General features: G+C 48.6%; 1 protein-coding gene across 1 annotated transcript; it reads left to right on the top strand.

Moving 5' to 3' along the window:
• Positions 1 to 738: 738 nt before the first annotated feature.
• On the top strand, positions 739 to 9345 carry LOC101115420 (carbonyl reductase [NADPH] 3). Its single transcript, XM_004003400.5, has 3 exons — positions 739 to 1176; positions 2987 to 3094; positions 8859 to 9345. Exons 1-3 carry the CDS (start codon positions 888 to 890, stop codon positions 9293 to 9295), a joined length of 834 nt encoding a protein of 277 aa, XP_004003449.3. The 5' UTR covers positions 739 to 887; the 3' UTR covers positions 9296 to 9345.
• The last annotated feature ends 1011 nt before the right edge of the window (positions 9346 to 10356 follow it).

Below are 10356 nucleotides of genomic sequence, written 5' to 3' on the forward strand. Positions count from 1 at the left end.
TCCTAATTGTTGTTTAGCTGCTAAGCCTTTTTCGACTCTTTGAGAGTCCACGGGACAGTAGCCCGCCGGGCTCCTTTGTCCACGGGATTTCCCAGCAAGAATATTGGAGTGGGTTGCCATTTCCTTCTCCAGGGGAGACACTTAGCACCCACAGGAGTTATGCAAGATGAATAAAAACATTCCGGCAAGACGCTCGGCACACAGTGGGAGTTTGATAAACACTCTCGCCCACTTGTGGGCGCACTGGGATCCCACAGAGCTGGGTACCCGGCCCACACCTGGAAATCTGTTCTTGGGACCTTTTTTCTCTCATTCCCTCTTTTGAGTTTCTCTGAAGCAAGGAATGGGATCGAGGTCTTGAGAAGCAGGTACCGTGTCGAAATCATTTCACTGTATTCAAGAAAAAAGCAAGTATCCTCATTTTGCAGAGGATGACAGGCGCATGCCCAAGAAAATTGTCAACACTTGTTTTTCTCCGTTGGGGTTTCTCCTGCGCTAGTTTCTTCATTCAGATTGCGGTAAATCTTCAGACCCTTTCGACTCACCGCTGTCTGGTTTATGTTTTAGGGGAAGCCTCTCTCCACCCCCGTAGACCACTGCTTGGCTCAGTTGTGGCTCAGAGGCGGGATCAACAGTCGGCGCTTCGCGGGGAGGGGGCGGACCCGGGAATGGGGCGTTACAAAACATTCAGGAACAGACCGCCCCTCCTAGGAGGGGAGGGATCGAGGACCCGAGGCTCTTTCTCTACAAGTCACAGCGCTGGAGCCTAGAACCCAGTTCTTCCTGGCTTCTCAGACTGTGGACCGGCCTCCGCAGCGCGCGCCGCCGGTGGCCCACGGCCTGGATCGCTCTCCACCCAAGGGCCCCGCGCTCCCTGCACACCGGCCATGTCGTCCTACACCCGCGTGGCGCTGGTCACCGGGGCCAACAAGGGCATCGGGTTTGCCATCGCACGCGACCTGTGCCGGGAGTTCCCGGGGGACGTGGTGCTCACCGCGCGGGACGAGGCGCGGGGTCGTGCGGCAGTGCAGCAGCTGCAGGCGGAGGGCCTGAGCCCTCGTTTCCACCAGTTGGACATCGACGACCTGCAGAGCATCCGCGCCCTGCGCGACTTCCTGCGCAAGGAGTACGGGGGGCTCAACGTGCTGGTCAACAACGCGGGCATTGCCTTCAAGAGTAGGTGAAGGGGTGGGTGGGAGGTCTCCGGCTCTCCGAGGGCGCCCCGCGACGAAATGCACGCGCCCCTGCCCCCACCCGTCCACTGGAGTGATCGGAAATGGAGCGCCCGCCCCTCGGGATGCGCTCAGCTCTCGCCTCCCACGGCTGGTCCTCGCTTCCCACGGAGTCGCGGGAGCGGTTCGTTTCGCTCGAGAGCAGCCGCGGTGCCGGGCACAGCGTGCCCAGCGTGCCCCGCCTGCCCGCCGGCCTGTGCGGGCCTGTGCGCCACCCGGGACCCTCCCAGAACCGTCAGCTGCTGAGTTTTGCAAGAGTCGGTCTCCGGGGAGGGGACCACGCCCTGCTAAGCTCATCAGCTTTCTAATGCCAGAAACATTTGCTCTGCGAAGGGTCTCCAAGCTCTCTTTGGGCTTTCGCTTTCCCTCAAAGAGCGCATTCATAGACACCAGGAGGCATCTGCTCGGGACAGGAAGTGAGTCTCGGAGACACGGATTAGCGCGCATATATACACGCTAGTGGACTTGGGTCTCTTTAACGCAGGGCTTTGATAGGCTCTGGCAAAAAGGAAGCGAGTGTGGTTCCCACCCCCAGGGAAGCTCCGCTTGTTATCAAACATAGAAGGTTTGTTCTGGGTTTTTCTTTTTTAAGGGTGGTTTTAAGCAGCATCCTTCTTTGGAGAGGGGCAGGGAGATGGAAATGACTTGCTCCATGACTCGAATAAGAAAGTTATTGATCTGCCTTGTGCTGCGGGTAGAAAATAAAAGGCTGGCCTCACAACCTAATAGGAAAGAGAAATCTAAGAGGCCGAGCGGAGGAAAAGGAAGCATTGTGAAGCCTAAGTCTTCATCTCCCTCGGCTTTGGGCGTTGGGCCGCCCGGGGCACCCGTTGGGGCAACTCAGGCTGCCGGGCTTTCTGCGCGCTCAGGCGGGGAGTTGGCGGACACCCCCTCGGAGCGCACAGCTGAGGGATCGGTGGACAACACATGGGGGGTACACTGACCTCATCTGGCAATCCTCGCCCCTCAGCGTTTGGACCCTCGATCAGCAGTACCTGCGACTCTGGAAACTGCGGGAATCGCAGAATTGCCAGCCTCAGCCCCACACCTGCTGAGCTGTAATCTGCATTTTAGCAGAATCGCCAGGTGCTTCCTCCTATGCCCTTTCAAGATGGGTTTGGCCACTGCTGCTCCAAGTGTGGCTCACAAGCCCGTAGTTGGAGCGTCACCTGGAAACTGAATTAGAAATGCAAATTATGAAACCCCACCCCGGAACTCCTTAATCCCAAACTCTGGGGGCAGGTCCCAGAAAGCTGTGTTCTAACAGGCCCTGCGGATGCTTCAGATAGAGGCTGGACGTCTGAGAACCATCAGCCTCCTGCTTTTAATTTATGTAAACATCTTTGGCTGGGCTGGGTCTCCGTTGTTGTGCCGGCTTTTCTCTAGTTGTGGCGTGCAGGCTTCTCATTGCAGTGGCTTCTCTCGTCGCAGAGCAAGGGCTCTAGGGTGCTCTGGCTTCAGTAGTTGTGGCACCGGGTCTCAGTAGTCGCGGCTCCAGGGCCCTAGGGCACAGGCTCAATGGTTGTGGCCCTCGGGCTTAGCTGCTCTGCAGCACGTGGGATCTTCCCGGATCAGGGATGGAACACATGTCCCCTGCATTGGCAGGCAGATTCTTTACCACTGAGGCACCAGGGGAGCCCTTGAAATTGTTTTACAGTTACCTTGCTTTGCTTTTAATCAGAGATAAGATCCACTTTGTCTTGAGAATTTCAGGGGGGAAATGTGTGACTTTGTTTCCGTCTCTTTTTGAAAAGCTGATGATCCAACACCATTTGACATTCAAGCTGAGATGACGCTGAAGACAAACTTCTTTGCCACGAGAAACGTCTGCACCGAATTACTACCGATAGTCAAACCTCATGGTGAGTCCAGCTTTGCTGACCGTCAGGTTGTCTCCCTCAGCAAGGAGTGAGCCACAGGGACCTGTCCCCCAGGAGTCTTCCGGGCGGCTACTTCTCCGTAGGGGAAAAAAATAGAAAGCTGCGTTATCTTCTCACAGTACCTGGCTTCTCATCTGAACATTTCAGCTTTATTGAAGGACAGGTACTTTGCTGTTCAGTCGCCAAGTTGTGTCCGACTCTTCGAGACTCCATGGACTGCAGACTGCTAGGCTTCCGTGTCCCTCACCATCTCCCGGAGTTTGCCCAAGTTCATGCCCACTGAATCAGTGATGCCATCCAACCATCTCATCCCGCACCAAATTTATGGAAGAATTATTTCACTTTTCTCCCTAACTTGTGTGTTGGTAGGCATGAATTCCCTTAGCCGTGTATAGATACATGCATGTTTAGATACCCGATTCATTGAGGAGAAGGGGACGACAGAGGATAAGATGGTTGGATGGCATCACTGGCACAATGGACTTGAGTTTGAGTAAGCTCTGGGAGTTGGTGATGGACAGGGAAGCCTGGCATCCTGCAGCCCATGGGGTCGCAAAGAGTCGGACACGACTGAGCAACTGAACTGAACTGAAGGAAGAAGAGGGGATCTAAATGTACCAGTTTGCAAATGGCTACCCAGTTGTCTCATCGCCATTTATTAAAGGCTCAACTCCCATCTCCTGCAAAACAACAATAAAAGATAAGTATGATACACAGCAATCTTGGGTCCCAAGTCATTAACTCAACCCTAGAAGGAGAAGGTGTTGCAACTCCCATAAGGCATCTTGCCTTTGAGCAACCTCAGTGAGTCCTTCTCAACTCCCCAAGGTGACCAGTCCTCACCCAGCTCACCTGGGGCTTGGGGAAAGGGCCTGTTCTTGCATAATTATGAATTTGTCTGTATTCTTTCTTCTTGTACCAACCTTTGCCAAGCTGATTCAGAACATCCAGAGGAAACTTTTCTTTATTAGGAAATATCTTACCCACACCTTCACGTATTCACTAAATAACATTTATTACTATTTCCACAAGCATGTATTGAGCACCTGCCATAACCTAGGCATTACTCTGGTGCTGGGGTTACAGTGGTGAGCATTGTGGGCACAGACAGTCCTGTTCATGGAGCACAGAGTCCAGTCGGGGAGACTCACTGACAAAGAACACTAACTATGTAAATTACAATTGTGCTGTGACTTGGGGACAGAAGGCTGGCTTCCCTGAGGACTTTCTTTCCAAGAAATCAATCATGTTTCTTAGGAAAAGAAGAGCTCTGTAGTTTTTTTTCTTGGAAATGTGCTTTTCTTAACTGAACGTTTTGAATAAAGATGATCTCCGGTGCAGATATTTAAATCTAAAAAGATACATGGTAAGAGGTCCACCCGCCTGCCCATCTCCAGTTTCCACAAGTAATTCTCTTTACTGGTTTCTTTAGTGGGATGGGATCATAGAAAGCTCACAGGTAAGAGTTGCAGGCACCAGTTGAAGGAAGCTTTGGGGCCGGAGGCATGGAGTTGGTGAGTGCCCAGGGCCAGGGGGATGGAGTTTTTATACTTTTATTGATTAATTGATTGATTTTTGGCTGCGCTGGCTGTTGCTTGGGCTTTTCTGTAGTCACATTGAGGAGAGGCTATTCTTCATTGTGGTGTGCAGCCTTCTCCTTGCAGTGACGTCTCTTGTTGTGGATTCTAGGGCAAGAGCTTCAATAGTTGTTGTTCCTGGGCTCTGGAGCACAGGCTCAGTATTTGTGGCAATGGGCTTTGTTGTTCCAAGGCACGTGGGATCTGCCCAGACCAGGGATCGAACCAGTGTCTCCTGCATTGGCAGGCAGATTCTATGTCACTGAGCCAGCAGGGAAAGCCTGGGGATGACGTTTTTAAAGGCAAATCTAGGGAATTCCCTGGTGGTCCAGTGGCTAAGACTGCTCTCACTGCCAAGGGCCAGGATTCAATCTCTGGTGGGGAACCAAGATCCCACAGCCGTGGGACATGGCCAAAAATAAAATTAAATAAATGCAAGCATTTATCTATTTTCTAAGTAAAAATAAATGTATATAAATTTTTGCCCCTCCCTTAAAAAAAAAAGGCATTATGTTTGCCATCTGGCTTTCTTCACTTACTGTATCTGGGACTCATTCTGGGTCAGGAGAGAAAGCTTTTTTAATCTTTTTTATAGCTGTGTAGTATTTCACTGTAGTTGTGTCTTTTACCAAGTATCAGGAAGTCTTCTCCCTACAGACTTTAGAATCAAAATCTGAAAGCTGCAAGGTATTGACGAACATTTATGTTCCTACACCTTCAGTTTATAGAAAAGGTTATTGAGGCCCAGAAAAGTGAATACAGTCAGGCAGTAATAGAACTAGAAACAGTATCCCCATTTCCTGATTTCAGTCAAACCAGGACAATTAGTTCTAGTGAGGAATGATCACAGTATGTCAAACAACTGTGAACAAGCCATTTTGAAAGATAAAAGGAAGCTTCAGGGAGGGTGGGGCCCAGGGATCAACCCAACGCTGGCCAATCACGGTCTTCAACCAGTTTTCTGTAACAGTAATCGCCAAAGCAGGAATCTTCAGTTTGTAACACATTGAGAATAATTGTGACTTTTTGACAAACCTCCTGTTTACCTGGAGGGCAAAACGCTGACCATCATAGCCCCTTGGTTTGTAGGGAATCACTTTCTCCCCATTCAAAAGTGATTTAACAGCCACTCTTTTATTAGCTTTATAATATCACTTTAAAGAAAGTTATCCAGCTCGCTTGTTGGTTCAAGACTGAGTGAATAGGTTAAGCAACTGTAGAGGCACTTAAGTTCAGTTCAGTTGCTCAGTCGTGTCCAGCTCTTTGCAGCCCCATGGACTGCAGCACGCCAGGCTTCCCTGTCCATCAACAACTCCCAAAGCTTGCTCAAACTCACGTCCATTGAGTTGGTGATGCCATCTAACTATCTCATCCTCTGTCATCCCCTTCTCCTCCCAGCCTTCAGTCTTTCCCAGCAGCAGGGTCTTTTCAAATGAGTCAGTTCTTCGCATCAGGTGGCCAAAGTACTGAAGTTTCAGCTTCAGTATCAGTCCTTCCAATGACTATTCAGGACTTTTTATTTTTATTACTTTTAAATATCCTTCAGGATGGACCAGTTTGATCTCCTTGCAGTCCAAGGGACTCTCAAGACATTGCTGGCAATGTCTCTGCTTTTTAATATGTTGAGCCACTAGGGGGAGTTAGATGCCCACTCTTTCCAGGATGCTATAGGGTTGTTTGCAAACAGGTAGCTCCACCTGACCCTCAGCGAAGGGTGGTGGTGATGGGGGTGTGTCCTAGTCCTTCTCAGGGCTGATTGGACCAACTTAGCCGCTGCCACTGTCACCCCCTTGGCCCCTCCCCCAGAGGTGTGCCTTGAGATCAAAGAAGATGCCTCTTCCTCTTAGAAGGTTATTTCCACCAAAGGCATAGAGTAGCTCCTGTAATTTTTTTCTTTTCTTTCCTGCTTTCCTGTTTGAATTTAATTCCTTGTAGCAGCCAAGCATTTGAGAACAAAGCTGCTTAGCAAGTAATAAAGAACGTAACTTCAGCAAAGCAGAATTCTTGATCAAAATATTGAGACGACTATATATAATCATTAAAATAAAAAAAGAATCTTGCCAATCCAAACTGGGGGAAATACTATAAAACAATGGCTTAGAGGCTTCAAGCTCACCGTCAACTGCTCTAGACTAAAACAGACTAAAAAGGACAACTAAATGCAATCGGTGATTCCACACTGGACCCTGGATTTAAAAAAAAAAAAACTTGTAAAGGAAGATTATTGAGACAATCCAAGAGCCTTGAATATGGACTATACTTTAGATAATAGTGTTGTGCCCTGATAAATAGCTTGAGTATGATCACCTTTGTGGTTATGGAAGGGAGCATCCTTACTTATGTATACTAAAGTGTTTAAGGTGAAGCCTTACGATACCTCTGGAGAAGGGAAAGGCTACCCACTCCAGTATTCTGGTCTGGAGAATTCCATGGACTCTATAGTCCATGGAGTCACAAAGAGTCAGACTCGAATGAGTGACTTGCATTTTATGCAGGGTGAAGTGAAGTGTCCGACTCTTTGCAACCCCATGGACTGTAGCCTACCACGCTCCTCCATCCATGGAATTTTCCAGGCAAGAATACTGGAGTGGGTTGCCATTTCCTTCTCCAGGGGATCTTCCTGACCCAGGGATTGAACCTGGGTCTATCTGCACTGCAGGCAGACACTTTACCATCTGAGCCACCAGGGAAACCCCTACTTTATGCTGCTGCTGCTAAGTTTATGCTACCTGTTTACAGTTAAGAGAAAGAGCAAAAGCGAATGTGGCAAAATGCTTAACAGTTGGTGAACTCAGCTGCAGGTTACATGGAAGTGGAAGTGAAGTGGCTCAGTCATGTCCAACTTTTTGCGACCACATGGACTGTAGCATACCAGGCTCCTCCATCTATGGGATTTTCCAGACAAGAGTACTGGAGTGGGTTGCCATTTCCTCCTCCAGGGGATCTCCCCAACCCAGGGATTGAACCCAGGTCTCCCGCATTGTAGGCAGATGCTTTACCATCTGAGCCACCAGGGAAGCCTACAGGTTATATGATGTTTACTAAACTATTCTTGCAACTTCTGTGTAGGCTGCAAAGTTTTTCAAAGTTAAAAGTTTGGAAAGAAATAGGTATTACAAGAGAGAGAGAGAAAAGGAAGGAAGGAATAAAGGAAAAGAAAAGAAAACATTGAAGAGTCGTAGGTACTTGGGATGACATGGGATGCTCAGGTATAAGGCCAGAGTGAGGGCCTTATATGGGGCTGGGCCTGCAAGGACACCCCAACAAGCTCACAGCCACCCCACAAATGTGTACTCTGATGAATGCCACTTACAAAGTGAAATAAAATCCAGTTATTCTGTTGGATGCAGTGAACATGGATTCATGGATAACATGGGAGAAATGAACTCCCCAAATCTGGTGTTTCTTGATGTTGGACAAAATGTGTAAAGTCACACATTTACTGGTTTGGGGATTTCCACCAATGCTTCAGATTGCCTTCTAGTTTTTGGCCTATTTTATTTTATGGACAGAACTATCTCTTTAGTAGCTGTGAATTGTTGCTAATATGAAGATGAACTCATTAAACTATATTTAATTATTTGTTAACTACGGGCTAAAAAAATAGTGATGAAAATCAAATCTGGGTTGGAGACGCAACCCTTTCCACATGTGAGAGTATCCATCATTAAGGACAGACGAGGGTCATCAGCAAGGAATGGCTTGACTCTGACTTTGGCACTCAGGTATGCAGAGGTGGCCCCTTGGCCCTAGGAAATAATCTAAAGGTGAGGGCGCTGTCTGCAGGAAAGCAAGTTCACAAACATCTGGGATGTGTGTGTGAGTGTGTGTATAGGGGGTGTGTTTTTCCAAACTGCCTGGTGATCCTACTGCAGGCCTGCCTCCTGTTCACCTAATGGAAAATCACTGTTCTTTAGCTCATGTTGTCAATGGAATTATGTTCTCATTATGTTCTTTTTGGGGGAACGAAGCACAAAAAGTTAAAATCCACAGGTGCCTTCTTGCATCTTTTCCAAATGCCTTTTGGAGCTTTTTCGTAATGACCGGTAGAATCATTTCTTAAATCAGAAATTAAGCCTGCCCCATGACTGAATTGCATGTTTGTCAGCAGTCAAGCAGTGATGGTGTATTTGTGACACACTTCCGTATTTTTCGTTATCCTGTTTCAGGCAGAGTGGTGAACGTCAGTAGTTCACAGGGCTCCCAAGCCCTTGAAAACTGCAGCGAAGATCTGCAGGAGAAGTTCCGGTGCGAGACGCTCACAGAGGAAGACCTGGTGGACCTCATGAAGAAGTTTGTGGAGGATACAAAAAACGAGGTGCATGAGAGGGAGGGCTGGCCCAACTCGGCTTATGGGGTGTCCAAACTGGGGGTCACAGTCTTATCGAGAATCCTGGCCCGGCGCCTGGAGGAGAAGAGGAAAGCCGATAGGATTCTGCTGAACGCGTGCTGCCCCGGGTGGGTGAAGACGGACTTGGGGGGCGCTCATGCCTCCAGGACGGTGGAGGAGGGGGCTGAGACTCCTGTCTACCTGGCCCTCCTGCCGCCAGATGCCACAGAGCCCCATGGTCAGCTAGTCTGCGACAAAGTTGTCCAAAACTGGTGAATGTCTACTGCGGCCCTCGAGGCTTAATAAATGTCTGGGGAGTGAATGAAGGAGTCGTGGCATGGTAGTTTGATTCTGTTTCTGTCCTTGGGGAGCCTCTATGACAGTCTCCTTGTGAGAAAGTGTCTGGTTCTGGAAGGGAGCTGAGCAATTTTGTTCTGCCCAAACTCTAGCCCTGACAGGGAGACAAACTTGGTCCAGTCCAGTTCAGTTTAGTTGCTCAGTCACGTCCGACCCTTTGCGAGCCCATGGACTGCAGCACACCAGGCTTCCTTGTCCATCAGCAACTCCTGACCTTGCTCAAACTCATGTCCGTTGAGTCGGTGATGCCATCCAGCCATCTCATCCTTTGTCAACCCCTCTCCTCCTGCCTTCAATCTTTCCCAGCATTAGGGTCTTTTCAAATGAGTCAGTTCTTCGTATCAGGTGGCCAAAGTATTGGAATTTCAACTTCAGCATCAGTCCTTTAAATGAATATACAGGACTGATTTCCTTGAGGATTGACTGGTTGGATCTCTTTGCAATCCAAGGGACTCTCAAAAGTCTTCTCCAACACCACAGTTCAAAAGAATCAATTCTTCGGTGCTCAGCTTTCTTTATAGTCCAAATCTCACACCCATACATGACTACTACAAAAACCATAGCCTTGACTAGACAGACCTTTGTTGGCAAAGTAATGTCTCTGCTTTTCAATATGCTATCTAGGTTGGTCATAACTTTCCTTCCAAGGAGTAAGCGTCTTTTAATTTCATGGCTGCAATCACCATCTGCAGTGATTTTGGAGCCCCAAAAGATAAAGTTTGCCACTGTTTCCACGGTTTCCCCATCTATTTCCCATGAAGTGATGGGACCAGATGCCATGATCTTTGTTTTCTGAATGGTGAGCTTTAAGCCAACTTTTTCACTCTCCTCTTTCACTTCCATCAAGAGGCTCTTTAGTTCCTCTTCACTTTCTGCCATAAGGGTGGTGTCATCTGCATATCTGAGGTTATTGATATTTCTCCCAGCAATATTGATTCCAACTTGTGCTTCCTCCAGCCCAGCGTTTCTCATGATGTGCT

Source organism: Ovis aries, chromosome 1 (genome assembly GCF_016772045.2).
Source record: "Ovis aries strain OAR_USU_Benz2616 breed Rambouillet chromosome 1, ARS-UI_Ramb_v3.0, whole genome shotgun sequence".
Lineage (NCBI taxonomy): Eukaryota > Metazoa > Chordata > Mammalia > Artiodactyla > Bovidae > Ovis > Ovis aries.